The sequence below is a fragment of the Triticum urartu genome, chromosome 2, assembly GCF_003073215.2.
Source record: "Triticum urartu cultivar G1812 chromosome 2, Tu2.1, whole genome shotgun sequence".
NCBI classification, from domain to species: Eukaryota; Viridiplantae; Streptophyta; class Magnoliopsida; order Poales; family Poaceae; genus Triticum; species Triticum urartu.
Genome location: NC_053023.1, coordinates 616,233,733 through 616,254,829, shown reverse-complemented (window position 1 = coordinate 616,254,829; position 21,097 = coordinate 616,233,733). Strand labels below are relative to the sequence as shown.

Genomic DNA, 21,097 nt, shown 5'->3' with positions numbered 1-21,097 from the left:
TCTTCTGGTGCTTGGCTGTCCTCTAGCAGCCGGCCTCTTGAGCCAGCCGGCCACCAGAAGGCGGCGCTACGTCCTCGACGCCTGAGGGGCACAGCCAGCCCGATGTCTTGAAATGCTCAGGGACTCGGGTTAGGCTACCCGTGGCCCATTACTCTGACACCATGCTTTACGGCTTAGAACTAGGACTTTAAAGACGTTTTGAACGCCATAGAGCATATGAGATGTTCCAAGAGCTGAAGTTAATATTTCAAGCTAATGCCCGGTTGAGAGATATGAAGTCTCCAACAAATTCTACAACTGCAAGATGGAGCAGAACAGTTTTGTCAGTGAACACATATTCAAAATGTCTAGGTATCATAACCACTTGACTCAGCTGGGAATTGATCTTCTAGTTGAGAGTGTTATTGACAGAGTTCTTCAGTCACTTCCACCAAGCTACAAAGGCTTCGTGATGAACTATAATATGCAAGGAATGACGAAAATGATTCTCGAGCTCTTCGCAATGCTTAAATCCGCGGAGGTAGAAATTAAGAAGGAGCATCAAGTGTTGATGGTTAACAAGACCACTAGTTTCAAAAAGAAGGCAAGGGAAAGAAAGGGAACTTCAATAAGAATGACAAGCAAGTTGCCGCTCCCATGAAGAAGCCCAAAGTTGGACCCAAGCCTAGAACTGAGTGCTTCTACTGCAAAGGAAATGGTCACTGGAAGCGGAACTGCCCCAAATACTTGGCGGATAAGAAGGATGGCAAAGTGAACAAAGGTATATTTGATATACATGTTATTGATGTGCTCCTTACTAATGCTCGTAGTAGCGCCTGGATATTTGATACTGGTTCGGTTGCTCATATTTGTAACTCGAAATAGGAGCTTCAGAATAAACGAAGATTGGCTAAGGATGAGGTGATGATGCGCGTCGGGAATGGTTCCAAGATCGGCACGCTACCTCTACATCTACCTTCGGGGTTAGTTTTAGACCTCAATAATTGTTATTTGGTGTTAGCGTTGAGCATGAAGATTATATCTGGATCTTGTTTAAGGCGAGACAATTATTCATTTAAGTCAGGGAATAATGGTTGTTCTATTTATATGAGTAATATAGCACATATGCCCGTGCGTTGCAACGGAAGAGATATTTTTGCCAGAAGTGTCGGGAGAAATAATTGATGTGTCCATCAAAACGTTCTCCACAACAGTGGCGCGACAGAGCGGAGAGTTGTGGTGTTCTCGTGGGTCATGTTTGGTCCGTGAGATGTTTATTGTAGTGGGGTTGGTCCGAGTGACGACCACTACCCAACTCGTGCCTTTTTTCCCTTCAAGTCCACCTCCTTGTCGAGGTTGTGGTGACCTCCTGTTTTTTTTAAAAAAAACATATGAGTTTTTTTTGGAAAAAGCATTAATTTCTGGAAAAGGCAAAAAAACATGAAATAGGAAGATTTTTTTAAATTCACAAACATTTTTTGAAAACATGACCATTTTAAGGCGGAGAAACGGACATTTTTTGAATTTGTGAAACACTTTTTTTAAAATGGAAGCTTGTTTTGAACTTTCAAAACCATTTTCAAAAATGTGTTTTTATCACGAACATTATTTTGAATTTGTGAAAATTTCAAGGAAATAAATTTTTCGAATTACTATTATTTTTAAAATGAAATTTATTTTGTAAGTCTCCAAAAAATTTGGATTTTCTTTTAAAATGCGAACATTTTTTGAATTTCGAGAAAAAAGTGAACGAAAATATAAATTTAAAGTTCCAAATAATTTTGAAAATGGGAACAAAATTTGAAATTCTAAGATTTAACGAAAATATTACCAGAAACGAAATTTAGGAAAATTTAAAAAAATTACGAGAAAGGAAAATATATCTTGCAAGGGAAAATTGAAAAATAGAAAAAAAATACAGAAAAACGGAAATGGGCCGGCCCAACATTGGGCGAGAGATGGGAAGCTCGGACTATATGTGACTCTGTGCGATAAATAAGGTTCCCCAGCAGCGTGCGCGGGATATAAATGTGGGGCTTTTCTGGGCCTTAGCGCGTGCGGCCCATGTACGAAATTCTGGACAATTTGTTTTCTTTTCTAGCAGCTAGACCATAAAAGTTTAGTACCACCTCGGATATAAAAAAATATTTTCGACGGTGAACGGATGAAAAAATTGGCGAAACGCACCTTGCTTTATTAGTAGGTATAAATCTTTTATGGTCATGCACCTTTGATGAATGGTATATTCTTGTTGAATCTCGATCGTAGCTAGTGACACACATATTCATAATATTAATGTCAAAAGATGCAAAGTTGATAATGATAGTGAAACATACTTGTAGCACTGCCCTTTAGGTCATATTGGTGTAAAGCGCATGAAGAAACTCCATGCAGATGAACTTTTGGAATCACTTGATTATGAATCATTTGATACTTGCTAATCATGCCTCATGGGTAAGATGACTAAAACTCCGTTCTCTGGAACAATGGAGCGAGCTAATGACTTATTGGAAATAATACATACCGATGTATGTGGTCCAATGAGTGTTGAGGCACATGGTGGATATCGTTATTTTCTGACTTTCACAGATGATTTGAGTAGGTATGGTTATATCTACTTTATGAAACACAAGCCTGAAACATTTGAAAAGTACAAAGAATTTTAGAATGAAGTGGAGAATCATCATAACAAGAAAATAAAGTTTCTATGATCTGATCGCGGAGGCGAATATTTGAGTTACGAGTTTGGCCTTCATTTAAAATAATGTGGAATTGTTTCACAACTCACACCACCTGGAACACCACATCGCAATGGTGTGTTCGAACATCGTAAACGTATTTTATTAGATATGGTGTGTTCTATGATGTCTCTTATCAATTTGCCTTTATTATTTTGGGATTATGCATTAGAGACAGCCGCATTCACGTCAAATAGGGCACCATCTAAACCCATTGAGACAACACCGTATGAACCAAGTTAAAAGAGATGAAGAGGGATTGGTGGAATCGATGATGTATTGCTTGAGTTTCATGGGCATATATATAGAAGTACATGATCTTCTTGGAGTGCAAGACAGCCAAAATACTTCCTAGTCTATTCTATGTTTTCAATCTAATTACGATACTCAACACCATTGACGGGACAACATGGGATCTCCCGCAAGAGAGAGTTATGCATGTCCATAATTGCCTACATATGGCTCCAAACAGCAATGGAGAAGGGGTCGTCCTTGCAGATAGATGTGCTTTTGCTTTTTTTTTATAAGAGCATCTCCAGCAGCGTCCCCAACAGGCCCCTCAGGCGCTTTTTTATTGTCAGCGGCCCGAAATCGGCCCAGCCGCACCCCAGGAGCTCGTTTTTCGCCGGTTTGGGCCGAACTGACGCCGATGGACTCAGGCCGAACCCGACGCGCTGGGGGCGCCTGGGGGCGCCGGGGAACGCGTTTTTGGCGCGAACGGGGATGGGCCCGTCGCGTCAGCGAGACGCCGCTTCTCGTCCTCATCGCCTCGGTTCCCGCAAGAATCAATGTGAAGGCTGGCCAAGGCTGCCGAGCTGCCGCGCCGGTCAGCCTCCATTGATGCCTCATGGGCGGCGCAGTGAAGGCGCCACCGACGCGCGTCCCTCCCACTCCCTCCACGCGTCGCCCGGCATGAAGGCTCTCACCGCCCAGCCGCGGCTATAAAACTCGATCCCCCGCTGGTGAACGCCATACCTGCCACACTTCATCTCGCATCGCCACACAAAAGCAGCCCACTCCCCACTTCCCGCCGACGAGCAAATGGCTGAGAGGTTCCCCGGCAACGGCGCGGCGGCGAACGGCATCGCCCGCCGCCATCTCCAAGAGCCGGAGGCACGCCTCCTCTATGAGGCCGAGTATCCGGCGCCCCCGGGCATGTGTGTGCCGGGGGCGTGGAGGCTGAGCGCCGGCGGCATCCCGGTGCCACCGGTGCTCGAAGGGGCGGCACGGCAAGCCGAGATCGTCCGCATCTGCTTGTCCCTGACGGAGGAGCAGCGAAACGAGCCGAGGTACGCCGCTGACAGCAAAACGTTGTGGACGATGTACTTCAAGCGTCGCCGCCAAGAACAGATCGCCTCCGCCAACGGCATCATCCCCCGCGGCCGCCTCAACGCCGACGGGAGGCGCGAGTGGTGGGGCGTGCTGGGCCGCACCCTCGAGGCCGCCCTCGACCACATCGAGACCGGCAACGTGCCGCGCCTCGAGTACCCGCCGCGGCCGTCCTTCTCTCGCCGCCGTGGCAGATCCTGGACGCCGCGGAGAATGAAGCCAGGGACGTCCTCCTCGTCGGGCTCAGGCTCGCTCTCCTTCGGCTCGCCGGCGCTCCGCCCCGTCAAGCCGGAGCTGGAGGAGACACTGCTCCGGCGGCACCCTCGTCATCAACGAGGGTGCCCGCCCCTCCCCGCGCTCCCTCCGCCTGGTCCGGCCGAAGCCCGAGCCGGGCCTGCTCCCCGTGAAGCCGGAGCACGTCAACATGGTGGCCCCCGACGATGAGGCCGCCCTAAAATGGGCGAAGGAGGACTACGTCCGCGAGCAGGTGCGCCGCCAGCGTCGGGCATACGTGGAGCTCCAGGCCCGGCGCCGCGGGCGGGAGGAGGGCGGCGTCATCGTCCTTGACAGCGACGAGGTGGACGAGGCTGGGCCATCTAGCGCCCCACCGCGCGTCGGCGACCCTGGCCAAGGGTGCAGCAGGGATGGCGGCAGCTACGGCAGGGCACGCGACGACAGCGGCGGCGGCGGCGGCGACGATGACTACACCCGTTTCTACAGGCTTCTCAGCATATAGATGGAGTGCGGTGGCCGCGGCGCAGCAGGCCTAGGCGTAGTTTGGCGTAGTTTCGTCGAGTTTGTGCCAGTTTCACCGAGGTTGTACAATTTTGTATGAAATATCGCCAAGTTTGCATGATTTTGGCGGCGACCTGGGGGCGTCGACTGGGCACGCAATCGCCCCCACGCGCCAAGCAAGCGCCGGTTCGCCCCCAGGCGGCTCTTTTTCGGCGTCCTGGGGGTCGAACGGCTGGAGATGCTCTAAAGCGGGGTGAAAGCCTGTTTCGAGAGATAGATGTGCTTAGTGGTTTCCGGCTCCTCCAGGCACAAGTGGCATCTCGGATCATGCAACCAACTGTATGCTGACCAGATCTTCGCCGACGAGAATTTGGGGTGGGAACGTGGGATCCGTGGGTTTGAGCCGTGTAGGCCAAGCCAAGGAGTAAATGGCGTCGGATGTCCATTTCAAGATATTCGGTCCTCCTAGCCCGGAGCAAGGGCGGTATGGGATAGCATCGTCCAAAGGTGGACAAGCCATAGAGCTGAGCCGGGGAATGAAGACATGCAAGGATAGAGATCGAATTCTCATCTTGTAGCTCCTTCATATTCGTCCTAATATCTCTGGTTGCGATCTTGAAGAGCTAGGGAGCGTAGGCCTTGAGGGGGTCCTTACTGCTCCGGTTCTCATGGCAGAATAGCAACTTCTCTCCATTCCCGATGGTGATGGTGGTCCATGCCCTGAATAAATCCATGTTGGCGGTGGAGGTCAAGTTTGGCCGGTGATCTTTCTTGTTTCTTTTCGTTATCAAGGTTTTTGCATGCTTGGCCCTTAATCAATCATCCCTTGTATGCTTTTTCGAGCTAGTTTCTGTATAAATCGAGCCAACTATATATATTCTTCTTCAGGAGCACGGCGAGGTTCGGTCAAAAGAGAATCTAGAGTGAGATCTAGAGTGCTCAATTTCAGCATGGGCAAGCCCCAAAACAGCAGCTAGATCCCAGATGTAAACAGACGTATATTTCACTCAAAGAAAATGATGTATATAACTCCGCTAGAGAGTGGTTTTCCCATCCAAAGGCTTCTGTCTGAAAGATGCATGAACCAGGGAGCACTCCAACGTTATGACCGCAGTTGCACATATAAAAACAATACATTGTCGTCCATAAACCTTCTGTCTGAAAGAAAAGGCTGAGCAAACTATGGTATACCCCTGTCTGAAGATAATTGATTTTGGGGAGTGATATGCTACTAGTTTCTGGTAGCATCAGCTCTACGTTTTTGGAGACAAAATAACAATAGCAACCAGTGTAAGATGCACACTGGAGACCAAACTAGTAAAACAAGGAGAAACTGGGGCTTTGCCACCTCAATCGGGAAAGCACAAACTCTTCTGTAATTCTGTTTGTGATCTCATTCTATTTCTACCATAGTAACTTTGTACTGTTTGAAATCATCTCTCCATGGCCTGAATTGGTCGTGATGCGCAATATTCTACAAAGAAAGGGAGTAGATTGTTAGGGACACAGGTCAGTAAATTCAGTTGGCCTAACTAACCAAATAAGGGGAAATGTAATATTGCTATGGAATTGGCCATTTGTTAGGGAAATCCATCTCTCTTTTTTTTTTTGCAGGGAGGGAAATCCATCTATATAAGAAGCTGCCACATGCTATTAACAATCAAGCAATATGAAGAAATCACATGGTAGTTACTCCGTTGTGAACTAGTTTTATCTTTTGCAAAAAGTGAACTAGGTTTATGCCATGATTTTTCAAAATTAGCAACAAGAAAAACTCACACTGATGCACCGTAGCTGTTAGTACTTTGCTGCAAATAAATTCATTAACTACGATTAGTACTGTACCAGCGTGATATTTAACAGGTCAATATTGGTCTGCCTCCATTAACAAAAAATAATCTAAACAAAAAGAAATAGATTTGCTCTAACTGGGAACAGATAAAAAAATGCATTACTCCGTTCTTTAACAACAGGTGGAGACATTATTGGTTATTAACGAAAAAACAAAGAAATGCTATGAATGAGGTTACCTCCATCCAGAAGAAAAATCCACGCAACAGAGCTAACTGGTTGGGTTTGCTGGTGCTTTCTACACGTACTTGTTTCGCAAGATCTGAAGTTAAATACAATAAAACGTGTTGATTAATAGTACGACATGTAAGAATAAGTGTTTCTTGAACAACCGCATAGCAGATTACTTCAAACCAGATACCAATATGATTTGCTGTTACTTTCTCGTCTTATTTGGAAAGATAACTTCTCAAGCAAAACATAGTCATTTATTATAGCAAATAAAATAAACCTGCTAGGAATTTGATTTTGCACTCCCATAATGTTGATGACCTTTGGACATGCGCTGAAAGCTAAGTTACTCAGTTTTAATTCAACACAGCGCATTCGTCATCAGTATAGTTCTCCACAACAAACTATTTCTATTTCAGGTATTTGGCAAAATTGCTCCAAAATCCTCTCACAGGAAAGCTGGACTTCTGCGCCAACATGTTGTGTTGTGTAATTGCTCCACAACCACTTTTCTTCTATCAATTTATTGAGATGCAAGCTTTGTATTTTATCAAAGAAGAAAATAAGAATTACATGAAAATTTGCGCAACGCAATTACGAAAATTCCACAATGCTTGTTGTTCCAAAGTCCTGCTAATTACCTAAGGGTACAGCGTATGTTCACCATAGATTCAAGCAATCCGTCAGCAGGATATTTTGGACATAGATTTAACAAGCTTGTAAACCAATATATCACCGAAAAAACACAATGTTGACTTGCAAGTTTCAAGGTTCAAAAGGAAATGACAATTGCGAGCAAAGACAACCACAAATTGTTTCTTAAATAACAAGGCAGAGTGTTCATTAGGCAGCAAAAATGATTCTGATCCTATAATCATTATGCATAAAAGTTACTTTAGCCATGTGGTCGCAATAATTCCCAGAAAGATGTTTCAACATAAAAATAATAAGGGGAATAGTACATAACAGAAGTCCAATGAACAAAAAAAGTATGTACGTAGTATGAAAGCAAGCATACCTGGGTGACCATCAAAATATGATGGTTGCCTTTCATGTTCAGAGTTGTAGTACTTCACGCCACCGCGTGTTTGCCTTTTCATTGTTGCCGGAGGGCGAGTCGTAGCCTTGTCAAGCAGCGTATCACATTCTCCCTGGCTAAATGGTTTGCGGAGAAGACGCATCAACTTTTCCTTGAATTCAGAATCTGGCCTCTCCATGATATGGGTTGGCCATACAACACCATGTAATTCCTGTGACACATGTGGTAAGCAATTCAAACTATTCCAAGAAAAACACACCATGTAATTCCTGTGAAACAATGAATTTACCACGATTCATGAGTATGTTGAATATGAGAATTATTGTTTAAAAATCTCTCATAATAATAACTAAAACCAGCAATATAATGAAATATTTGAAGGATCATTTAAACCCAAATATTGTTAACCGAATCATATACACTTTTTCAGCAAATATGCTATACATAATATGGTATGTACTATGTATGGCTAATTTTCCATTACTTTGTCAATGTTAATGTTAGTGCTCGCCTTTACCATTGGAGAAACTTGTTTCCTTTTTGCCATTCCTGAATTCACACGGGCTAGGGCTAGGCTTCGCAAACTCGCGCTGAGTCCTAACGTGAGTGTAATGTTGCAGGTATCTGGTGGGAGTATATGTCCAGATTTCCGTATTCAACGGACAACTCTCTTGTCATTTATGTGTATATTCACTCATAAATAGTACATCGTCAAACATTTGTCATAATTTGTCCAAAGTTGTCTCAATTGCATCAGAAACTACCTATTTGTTGTCACACCCCAAATGACTGGTGTCGTGGCCTTAAATTCTCCATGGAGCATGGGAAATAACTAAGCAAACATATAACGGTATAAGCAAGTGATAACTTGGCAGCAGAGGCCATGGTAGGAACCCTATGAGACCAAATGGGGAATGGATCAAAAGCTAATCTACCATGAGGAATTTCCAAGAGTGACATTATAACTTTATATGTTGACAATTGGGTCAGAGCTCTAGTACTCGGTAATTAAGAAGATGCGTACCCAGCGAGGTCCAAAGACTCAAACTTGGGTGACTGCAATTGTTTCGAAGTCGAGTCAAATCTCCACCCTGCCGGATAGTTGACTACTAGTTAGGCCTTCTAGACAAGGGATTTAGGAAGGAATGATGAAGGTTTTCAAGTCATATAGTACATGTTTAGGATTACTTTTAGTGAGCATTACACATATTGGCATAATTTGAGCGACACAAGATGAATAATGACTATGTATCTCCGGGGCTAGGGTTTACGACACTTGGGTTGTGCAGTAACTTTCTTGTACCTTAGAGTGACATCTTACGGAAGTGCAATTGTATGGGTAGATTTAACGGGATTTTTTTTCTCGAATATGCACAAGCATGTGTATCACATATTAAAGAAGAAAGGCAAGATGGCCCATCCATGTCCACGGTATCGCTATATTATGCTTAGAATGCTTTGCACTCCACATCTACCCTTACCCTTAGCATGAAAGTGGACTACTCGCTCTGAACCCACCTAGTCAACGCCCCAAAGAAGGGGTCTAGTTCTTCTTTTAATATACCGGCCTGCCTCCACACTTGACCCTCAGTAATCATCCTACTTATCACATGTTGTATCGAGGGTGTTGCTCCATCAAACACAATTGCATTTATGTGCTTCCATATTTCCCACATGGTCAAGGTGAGAATGGCTCATATGTCTCTTGGTTTGTGCCCAACACCAACCACGCTGACGCACCATTTGTCAAGTATGTTGTTTGTCGACAGTGCCCACCTTGGCATGCCTAGGGCTCTACAGATTTCCCACCAGACAGTTCTCGCAAAAACATAGTCCATGAGAATGTGGTTGATTGTCCATCTTGTTGAGCACAAAACAGGCATGTATCTGATGCGGTAGTCCTCTCCTGGCAAGTCTGTCGGATGTCTAACTTCTGGTCCTCAGGGCTATCCACGTGAAGAGGATACCCTTGGCCATGTGCAGCCTTTTCGTACTGGGAAGGTTTGGAAGGAAACAACCACTCCCAAATGCAAGCTTTCTGCTTGGCTCGTGTTGCATTGTAGAATCCTGATGACGGCGAATCTGGAAAATAGGATTTGCCCCATAGCCCGGTTTCACTTACAGCGACTAATGAGACACAGTGCCACCTTTGCAAGGATTGTCCCTTCTCAGAGGTATGGAAGGTGGTGAATGCCAGGACTGCTATGTGTCCCAGATGATGATGAAATGCCCTGATCAATCTGTCAACAATTTGTGGGAGGAATACCTGGCTATCCCTTGGGAGCAAAGTTTGAAGGTGCAAAACAGGAATTTGATCTAAACCTATGGAATGCCTGGAAAAATAGGAATCACCAGGTTTTCAATGGACAGAGAATGATTTATCAGGTGGTGGCGCACCTAGCCCTAGCAAATATCCGTGCAAAATTCTTGTAGTTACCTCCTTCACGAGTAGTCCACATGCCTCAACTATACTTCCCAAAATAGTCGCTTGTAAAAGCAGTTGTAAAACAACCATGTTCTTGTAATTGAAAGGCGACACTATTGCCAATTACTCGAAAAAACTACCATATCCAATAGACTTCTAGATAGTCTGACTAGGCGCTTGTAAAATTCAAGAACCAACATATCCATGGAATGTATCCGAAGAATTCCGAACAACAAGATAAAGGAAAGTATTTTGAATAAAGCAATCTATTTTGATTCTCCCAAAATAGACGTTACTCTAAAGTCTACTTATGATCATTTTCAGGTGGACTGAGCATAAGTCGAGCAGATCTCCGAAGTTGTGGCTTTCTGTTGTCAGTCTGGAAGTGCGACAAAAATCAGGATCACATATTAATTCATTACTTGAAACTTTGAGAGAAGAAAAAGGAAACCACACGACTATGTCATAAAAATGCTGATGAGGAACATGAAAATATAATCATATGTCAAATCTGTTTGGCTACTTCTAGATACTTCTGTTGTGGCCTAGTATTTCTTTTCTTTTCTTTATCCTACCTACTGTTTTCTAGAGTCTTCTAGTTGTGAGTAACTATGAGTAGAATGGTGAACCTTAAATAATGTTTCTAGAGTATTCAGTTATAAGTAGAAGTATGTGAAGGCTTCCCAAAGCCCTAAAAATAGAGGTCCTCACCTCTACTTTGTACCCAGACTATGTACCCCTACCTATAATAGAACTTGTTGTTCTTATCTAAGATCTTGGAGTAGATCTTGTGCCCTAGGAGTTCTGGATTGAACTCTTGCTGCCCTATCAGCCTACATTCGCCTCTAGAGCGTTATCTAGCGCAGCACGTTGAAGTTGTTTCTTCAACACTTGTGATGTACACATTGTAGCAGCAAGGTGGAGTTGCCCCTCCACGACCTTTGTGCTGCTTCAGGTGGTATCAGAGCCTCGTTGACCCATAATCGTTCTTGCTGTCCTCTTCGAGAGCAAGTTGCAGCAAGCAATGGAGCAATTGGAGAAGAGGATGGATGCTGCTGAACAACAAATCAAAGAGCTGCGTGAAGATCTTAACAGGAGATTTGACCAGCTGGTTGAGATGATAAGAAAGGGTGTCCTCCCTGCTACCAATGAAGTAGATTCATCTAAAGAAGAGGAAGATGTTCATCAAGGAAGGAGAGGTAATCTTGGAGCAAGACCGCCACAACAACATGTTGTTCAACGTGCTTCAAGAAGGCCAATTTATGTTGAAGCTTCTGAAGGTGAAGAATATGATGATGCCCTTGAAGAACCAAATCTCTACGCATATCGGAGAGCACCCAACCCTACATATGCAAGAGATACATACAAGGTGAAAGCTGAGATCCCAAGTTTTAATGGAAATGTTGACATTGAAGGGTGCCTGGATTGGTTATATGAAGTGGAGACTTTCTTTGAGGTCATGGAGGTTCCGGAAGATCGTAGAGTTCCTTTGGTTGCATACAAGCTGAAAGGAGGAGCCGGTGCATGGTGGCATCGCGTTCAAGAGGAGCGCAGGCTGAGAGGAGAACCTCGTGTTAGAACTTGGCGACAAATGAAAGGCCTCTTAAAAGGGAGATTTTTGCCCGCTGATTATGACCAGATCCTATTTATCCAATTTCAAAATTGTGCTCAAGGAAATAGGACTGTTTCAGATTACACGGAGGAGTTTCCAAGGCTACAAGTGAGGTGCAACCTTGCTGAAACTGAAGAGCAACAAGTTGAAAGGTACATCAATGGTCTCAATGATGCTATTCAAGATCGATTGATGATGCAACAAATCTGGTCCATTGATCAAGCACAAGCTCTAGCCTTAAAGGCCGAGAGGTTTGTGAGGATGAGAAAGACAACTAAGGCTCCATATCCTCCATATCCTCATAACGAAGGCTCATCTAGGAGCCAACCTAATAGTGGAAGAAAAGGCCACTCCACCAAAGACAAAACAGCCCATCCCGAAACAAACTAGAAGCAAGGGTAAGGCAAATGAAGGCCCAAAGTGCTATAAATGTGGTAAAGAGGGACACATATCCAGCGGTTGCCCACTAAGGAAATTTGTTAACACGACTATCCATGATGGTGAAAGCGATGAGGAAGAATATGAATCTGAAGATGTAGACGGACAAGAGGTTTGTCAAGAAGAAGGTGAAGAGGTGGTATGTGTGATTCAGCGTGTCCTATGTTCCACACCACAACTCGATGATACACAACGGAAGAAAATATTTGAGAGCAAATGCACGGTGAATGGTAAGGTATGCAAACTAGTGATTGATAGTTGCAGCTGCGAGAATCTTATCTCCCAGAAGTTGGTGGACCATTTAAAGCTTGAAACCCATGATCATCCAAATCCCTACACTATTGGATGGATCAAGAAAGGAGTGAATATGAGGATCACCAAACAATGCAACCTGCCACTTTCTTTGGGTAAGCATTATCGCTCAAATGTGTTGTGTGATGTGGTTGACATGGATGCCAGCCATGTTCTTCTTGGGAGGCCTTGGCAATTTGATGTGGATACTACACACAAGGGCAAGAAAAATTCTTACTCTTTCATTTGGAACAAGAGAAGGATCACTATCTTACCAAACAAAACCGAAGGTAATACCTCTAAGGAGGAGGGGAAAACTATGTTAACTATCTCCCATACCTCTCATGAGTTTATGGAAGACTTGAAGGAGGCAGATTTGTGTGTTGCACTTGTTGTAAAGGGAGAAGAGCACCTGACTATTGAAATTCCAGCAAAGGTACGTGGTTTATTGGCAGAATTTCAGAACATACTTGGGGAGCCACATGGCTTGCCACCGATGAGAGGAATTCAACATAGAATTGACTTAATTCCGGGAGCAAGCCTTCCTAATCTTCCACACTATTGAATGAGCCAAGGAGCATGATATATTGAAGGAGAAAGTGGAGGAATTGTTGCAAAAGGGGCACATTCGAGAAAGTATTAGCCCATGTGCTGTACCAGCCCTACTCGCGCCAAAGAAAGATGGATCTTGGCGCATGTGTACGGACAGTAGAGCCGTTAACAAGATTCCCTATTCCCCGTCTGGATGATATGTTGGATCAGCTTAGTGGAGCAAGAGTGTTCACAAAGCTAGATTTAAGAAGTGGATATCATCAAATCCGTATAAGACCCGGGGATGAATGGAAGACCGCCTTCAAGACAAAGGAAGGGTTGTTTGAATGGCTAGTCATGCCATTTGGACTCTCAAATGCACCAAGTACCTTTATGCACTTAATGAATCAAGTCCTTAGACCCTTCTTATCCCACTTTGTTGTGGTCTATTTCAATGACATCTTGATCTATAGCAAGGATGAGGATGAACACTTTGATCACATTCGGAAGGTGCTAGAAGTACTAAGGGAAAATGAGCTCTACGTCAACTTGAAGAAATGTGTTTTCCTGCAAACACAACTTCTTTTCCTAGGATTCGTCATAACATGTGACGGCATTCGTGTTGATGATTCTAAGGTTGAAGCAATCCGAGAATGGCCAACTCCTAAGACCATTTCTGAGGTAAGAAGCTTTCATGGACTTGCAACTTTCTATAGGCGATTTGTGAAGAATTTCAGCACTATCATGGCACCAATTACCGAGTGTTTGAAGAAAGGAAGGTTCCAATGGACAGAAGCAGCTGAAGCTAGTTTCAATGAGATTAAACAAAAGCTATCACAAGCTCCTGTCTTGGTACTACCTGATTTCAACAAGACTTTTGAGTTGGAGTGTGATGCAAGTGGAGTAGGCATTGGAGTTGTCCTATCTCAAGAAAGGAAGCCCATTGCTTTCTTTAGTGAGAAGTTAAGTGAAGCTAGACAGAAATGGAGTACCTATCACCAAGAATTATACGCCGTTTTCAGAGTATTGAAAACTTGGGAAGTCTATTTGCTGCCTAAAGAGTTCATTGTTTATAGCGACCATCAATCCTTGAAGAATTTTAGAAATCAAAAGCATGTTGACCGCATGCTAGCAAGATGGGCAGCATATCTGGAGAGGTTTAACTATCTCATCGTGCATAAATCTGGAATAACTAACAAGGTGGCCGATGCTTTGAGTCGTCGTGCATGCCTCTTGACTTCTTTTGAAGCTGAACTTCCGGGCATGGACCAAATAAAGGAGTTGTATGAGGGTGATGAAGACTTTGGCCATGTTTGGGTAAAGCACGCAAGGGGCCAACCATTAGGTGATGACTATTTGATGCAAGATGGATATCTCTTCAAAAATGGTCGTTTGTGCATTCCAAGAAGTTCTCTACGTGACAAGCTGGTTAGAGAGCTCCATTCAAGTGATCTTAGTGGCCATGTTGGACGGGACAAGACTGTCTCTAGCCTGGAAGCTCGCTACTTTTGGCCACAACTAAAGAGAGATGCTGGAAAGTTTGTTCAGCGATGCCCTATATGTCAAACCTACAAAGGCCAAGTCCAGAACACAGGGTTATACATGCCTTTGCATGTTCCTGTCGCTCCATGGGAGGACATCTCTATGGACTTCATCTTGGGCTTGCCAAGAACAAGACGAGGGAGTGATGTTGTGTTTGTGGTCATGGACAGATTCTCTAAGATGGCTCATTTCATTCCATGCCGCAAGACAATGGATGCTCATCATGTGGCAAACCTATTCTTTCGAGAAGTGGTCAGACTTCATGGAGTTCCAAGGTCCATCATCTCAGATCGTGATAGCAAGTTTCTTGCTGCATTTTGGCTCACTTTGTGGAAGCAATTCAACACTGAATTGAAATTTTCTAGCACTGCTCATGCACAAACAGATGGACAAACGGAAGTGGTGAACAAGTTTTTGGGTAATCTGATCCGTTGCATTTGTGGAGAAAGAAAGGGGCAATGGGATTTGGCTTTATCTCTTGCAGAGTTCTCCTACAATAACTCCAAGCATAGATCCACAGGAAGGAGCCCTTTTTCCATTGTCTACACTAAAGTTCCATCACATGTGGTGGACCTGGTGAAGCTGCCATCAAGGGGAAACTCAAAATCAGCATTGTCCTTTGCTGATAATTACACCGAGTTATTTGAAGAGATTCGCGGCGCTTTGGAAACACAAAATCAGAAATATAAACAACTTGTTGATTGCAAAAGGAGGCCAAAATCATTCCAAGCCGGTGATAAGGTGATGGTCTACCTCCGAAAGAGAGGCTGCCTTTAGGTATTAAAGGGAAACTTAGGCAGCAAAGCTATGGACCCTTCTCTATCATGAGGAAGATAAATGATAATGCTTATGTGATAGATCTTCCAAGCGATATGGGTATCTCCAACACTTTCAATGTTGCGGACTTGACTCTCTACCATCCAGAAGAAGCGCTCTATGAAGATAACTCGAGGGCGAGTTCCAAACAACCAGGGGAGAATGATGAGGAACATGAAAATATAATCATATGTCAAATCTGTTTGGCTACTTCTAGATACTTCTGTTGTGGTCTAGTATTTCTTTTCTTTTCTTTATCCTACCTACTGTTTTCTAGAGTATTCTAGTTGTGAGTAACTATGAGTAGAATGGTGAACCTTAAATAATGTTTCTAGAGTATTCCAGCTATAAGTAGAAGTATGTGAAGGCTTCCCAAAGCCCTATAAATAGAGGTCCTCACCTCTACTTTGTACCCAGACTATGTACCCCTACCTATAATAGAACTTGTTGTTCTTATCTAAGATCTTGGAGTAGATCTTGTGCCGTAGGAGTTCTGGATTGAACTCTTGCTGCCCTATCAGCCTACATTCGCCTCTAGAGCGTTATCTAGCGCAGCACGTTGAAGCTGTTCCTTCAACACTTGTTCTGTACACATTGTAGCAGCAAGGTGGAGTTGCTCCTCCACAACCTTTGTGCTGCTTCAAATGCAGATTGATTAGAAGCAGACATGTAATATGTTTTAGAATTCCATCAGAAACACAACTCTAGTTTTTGATTCGTCTAAAAAAATTCTACTTGCCCTACTTGCCTAGTCAAAGTGTGCCGAAAGATGCAAAGCACCATGAGTTTAATATGTTTACTAGGATACTAGAGAGATCATCTGTTGGATCACTAAACAACAAACTGTGATGAAAGCGAGCGTGAAGGCTTCGTTGGGCCTGGCTGGACGCTATTTTGCACCATCCAGATCAGCACACATATAGTTGCATGATATTTATTTGAGGCAGCTCAAAGCATGACATGGCTCATGCCAGTCCTCCCTCCATAGATCACTTTCTTGAGGTATATATAACAACGATCCACGCTTGCACCAAAGGCAGCAAGTGAAAACATCATTAAGCAGATACTTGATGCTAACATTTCTTTACTGCTCTACCGACAACCACATATATAAATTTATAAACCACATATCTACATCTACTAACAAATAGTGCAGGCTGAAAAAAAATGCATAGGAAATTCTTACCGAAGCAGTACGAGACTCGGCATTTTGTACATTACTTGATTTCCTTTTCCTCTTCACAATATTCAGTGTTTCCACAGGCAGCTCCTTCGACGGCTTCCCTTCTTCCTCCACCAACTTCATCTTCTTAGAACCATTTTTGCGTCCATTCTTCTCCTTCTGAACCTGTTTGCACATGTGTATGTAACATGTGCTTACTCTGCTTTAGGCACACGACATCATATTTAACTAGAGAGGGGAAACCGAAATGATTTTACCTTTTGCGGATGCGTAGTGGAATCGCGCACACGAGATTTCAGCGCAGGCTCACCCGTGGTGATCGCCACCACCTTCTCCTTCCCCTTCTCCAAAAAAAATATATTATATTTAGCAAAAAATCTTTTTGTTTTAGTTTGAAATGCATCTCCTCTTTTGTACATTCTTAAATCCTAAATGGGCTACTTACTGAGACAAGGTATGTTAAATACTCCATAAGTGTCTGTACTTTTAAATATTGATACCAGTGACCCCCAGATTAATTGCTGATAAATATACGCCATGCTCCTAAATACTTTTAGTTTTCACATCCTTGATGTTAACATTTCTTTACAGTTTCAAAATATTAGGAAAGGGTTGTAATATGAAGATATTATGTAAGAGAAAAAAATACAACGTAGAAAAAAATAGTTCTATTTAGCCAAAAATGTGCTTTAGTTTTAGTTTGAAATGCATCTCTCTTCTTTAGTACTTTTCTTTGTTCCAATGAACAAGGTCCGCCCGCAATCCAAAATTCAACTTTGACATGAATGCCCCTCTATATTTAACAAATATATACAGCAACTTTCATTTATTCAGAACTAACGTGATTTAAAATGCGATATTGTAGTCTTCGGACATGTTGCAGGAAGCATCAATATAAGCTAGACACATTGGTACAAGATATACACTACTGTTCTAGCATATTGATAGACTCTTATGTGGTACAAGATACATCTACCGACAACCACATATATAAAGTTAAAAGACAGAACTCTACTAAAAAATAGTGCAGGCCGGGGGAAACATAAAGGCATAGGAAATTCTCGCCGAAGTAGTGCGAGACTCGGCATTTTGGACATAAGTTGATTGCCTTTTCCTCTTCACAGTATTCAGTGTTTCCACAGGCAGCTCCTTCGACGGCTTCCCTTCTTCCTCCACCACTGAGTGATGCATAGTGGAATCGCGCGCACCAGGCATCAGCGCAGGTCTACCTATGGTGATCGCCACCACCTTCCCCTTCCCCTTCTCCAAAAAATAATTCTTTTTAGCCAAAAAAAATCTTTTTGTTTTAGTTTGAAATGCATGTTTTCTTTAGTAGTCTTAAATCCTGACTCGGCTACTTACTGAGACAAGGTATGTTAAGTACTCCATAGGTGTTTGTACTTATAAATATTGATACCAGTAACCACCAGATGAATTGCTGATGAATACATGCCATGCTTCTAAATACTTGTTGTTTCAGACATGTTGTACAAAGCATCAACATCAGTTAGGCACATTGGTACAAGACATAATATATTACCGAAAATTCAATGTGGCTCGTACTATCATACGGTATCATTATCTGAGCCATTGGTGCCCCTCAGGATATATGCCCGCAGCCATATTGAGCATTGTATTGCTTTTGGTGGCAACAATATTGAACACTGGCACTGTTGCTTGTCCAGTGTCCATGAATGCAGGGACCGGGAATGGTCTTGTACGGTCTTGTTGCCCCGCATTTTTCCTGGACCGGAGTCCACGCACAACCGATCTGCTGCTTTTTGCTGTTTTCCGTCTGCTGCTAGAACTGTGAGGTCAAGGGGGGCATTGGTGCCGGTTTTTTACAGTCAGAAGAAATATTGTGGTTGTCCGTTGGCTTTGCGGCAGCCCTTGCTTAGCCAGCTCTTGATACTACCTAGCAGAGTATGATATTTATGTTGTGTAGACTGAGATTGTTTTCTACAAAAATGGATGCTCGCTATTTATCTGTGTTTCTGCACAGAGTTCTAGTAGGTGCAAATTATCCTCGACCCCACATTCTAGCAGTAGACTTTTGACAGCACACCGAAAACAGCTAAAACCACAACAACGACATGGATTCAGTTCAGAATTTTCAGGGCAACATCATTTACCTTCAGTTCGGAATTCTTTTCTCGTGCCATCACAGCGATTCAGTTCAGAATTCTTTTCTGGCGCCATCACAGTGATTCAGTTCAGAATTTGTACGGGTGAATTTTCCAAAGAAAAAAAGTATCCCTTCACTCGCAATGCACTCTAGGATTTTCTTGGCAGCCAAAAATGCCAATGGCAGCCATGTGGTGACACCTTTCGCAGCAGCACAGTATGCAAATCTAGCAATAACACCTTTTCAGTTTTCTACTTGTCAAATCGAAGCCTAATGTCAGCTAAAACACAACCAATGCCTCTTAATCCAGCCGGGCACTCGCGAATCTGGTTTCACTGCAGATTCCCCGGACTCCGCCCGGCCGCGTCGTCCAGTCCGCCGCTCCTGTAATGAGCAGTCACTGACGATTCCCGCAGGCCCGTCGCTCCCCTGCTCCCAATCTCGCTTCTCTCGTTTACATCGCAGGCCGCCGCCCCTACCCCCTCCGGGGATATTGGCAACCCGCGCCAAAAAATCACGGGATCGGACGAGAAAGAGAACACGCCGCTGGCTAGCACACACGGCACCGCAGACCGGTCGCGGTAAAGAAAGATAGGGGGATCCAAGGCCTCACCTGAACACCGGAACGACAGGAAAATCGGCATTGCCGCCGTCGCCCTCTCGGTTTCCACCTCCATTTTGGCCTCTCTGTCACACTCGACCCACCCAAACCCAGCGGCACAGCGCTCCTCGCAGATGCAGAGATCCTCGCAGATGGGGGTCATTCGGGAAAAAATTATTCTGGACCATGGTCCAAGTGCGATGCACATCCTGCACTCTACCACCGGTCCATCCGCATTCCATTCCATTTCGTTAGAGCGTCTCGTCGCGCCTCCAATAAACCCTCCCACACGATTTTACCGCGCCGGCGTCAATAAAATCAGCTCAGTCGCGTCTTCAGTAGCCCGTTTTTCGTCGGTTTGGACCGAAACTGACAGCGGCGAACCCTGGCCGAACCCGACGCGCTGGGGGCATCCGGGGACGCCGGGGCGAACGGGCGGCGCGGCGACGCCTCCCCTCCTACCACGCGTACACACGACGTGGGCTACAAAGACCCGCCGCTCTCCCTCGCCGCTGGCCATACCATCCCGAGCCCAAACTAGCCGCCGCCGAGCTCTGCTCTCCCCCAGTACGCCGCCGAGCTCTACTCTCTCACATCCGCGCTGCCGAGCTCTCCCCTTCCTTTTTTCCCTCTCCAACGATGGCCGAGCGCTTCCCCGGCGACGCTGCGGCAGCCAACGGCTTCGGCCGCCGCTCGCTCCAGTCGTCGGAGGCGTGGCTCCTGTTCGAGGCAACGACGTCAGCGACTTCGCGGCGCTCAGCGACTTCTTCGCCACGTAGATGTATTTTTTTTAATAATTTATGTAAACGCCGAACATGTTTAATATGAATGTCAAGTTAGCCGAATTTATGTCGAATTCATACGTTTTTAAAAAAATGCGCGTCTAGGGCGACTCTAGGGCGAGCGTGTTCCCAGCCACTCGCCCCCACGCGCCAATCTACCGCCGGCTCGCCCCCAGGGGGCTCTTTTTCGGCGCCCTGGGGGGCGAACGGCTGGAGATGCTCTTAGCTACAATGTCCCACGAGGCTGCACCTACGATGTACAGGCACCATGATGGAGGAATACTGGAATATTGAATTGTTGGAGTTGTGTCGAATATAGTGTATAAGGTAGGTTATAGTTGGACTTGTAGTAAAATTGTGTTTAAATAGGATATGAAGTCATGTCTTAATAGGACACTTGTATCCTAGGCCTCTCATATATAGCGGGGCTAGACACACGATGTAACCTATGCCAGCATAATAGCACAGACACGCAAGGAGGAGCCGGCGACGTGTGCCGGTGCCCGGATGGCCGGTGTGCGGTATTGTGACGATGTCACGAGGAGGAGCGCCCGTAGTCAAGCCCTGAAGCCATATCAGTGAACCTCGTTAACAAATCTCGGTGTCGTGCTCGTGTGATTGCTTGGTCTTCGAATGATTAATGGTATATCTCGAATTTATTTTAACAAGTGATATCATGAGCAAGGTTCGAAGAAGCCGTGGAAGTGATCTTGAGGAGTAAAATCCGGCTTGATCGATTGTTCGCTGAAAGAATGTCGCCAACGGAGTGGCATATGCGGATGAGAAATCGATTTGCAAGCGGACAAGTACAAGAAGCAATTTGGAAGCGAATCACATGACAACAGCAGTGTACAGCGTGTGGCCGGTTTCGACGAGATCGAAAGGCTGCGGCGGCGGCGTGTCACGTAA

The 21,097-nt window shown here is 44.6% G+C and overlaps 1 protein-coding gene across 5 annotated transcripts; it reads right to left on the bottom strand.

The window, feature by feature from the left end:
- Positions 1-5,780: 5,780 nt before the first annotated feature.
- On the bottom strand, positions 5,781-19,586 carry LOC125539209. 5 transcript variants are annotated; one of them, XM_048702583.1, is made up of 7 exons: positions 18,221-19,412; positions 17,746-17,940; positions 16,938-17,021; positions 16,684-16,845; positions 7,822-8,053; positions 6,812-6,894; positions 5,781-6,255 (listed from the first exon to the last, which is right to left on the bottom strand). In XM_048702583.1, exons 1-7 carry the CDS (start codon positions 18,269-18,271, stop codon positions 6,175-6,177), a joined length of 888 nt encoding a protein of 295 aa, XP_048558540.1. In that variant the 5' UTR covers positions 18,272-19,412; the 3' UTR covers positions 5,781-6,174. The 5 variants fall into 5 exon arrangements, with proteins under 5 accessions (XP_048558540.1, XP_048558541.1, XP_048558544.1 ...); XM_048702584.1 differs by lacking the exon at positions 18,221-19,412 and adding an exon at positions 18,043-18,192 and having other exon boundaries at positions 5,783-6,255; XM_048702587.1 differs by lacking the exon at positions 18,221-19,412 and adding an exon at positions 19,419-19,586 and having other exon boundaries at positions 5,791-6,255; positions 17,746-17,934.
- Positions 19,587-21,097: the final 1,511 nt, after the last annotated feature.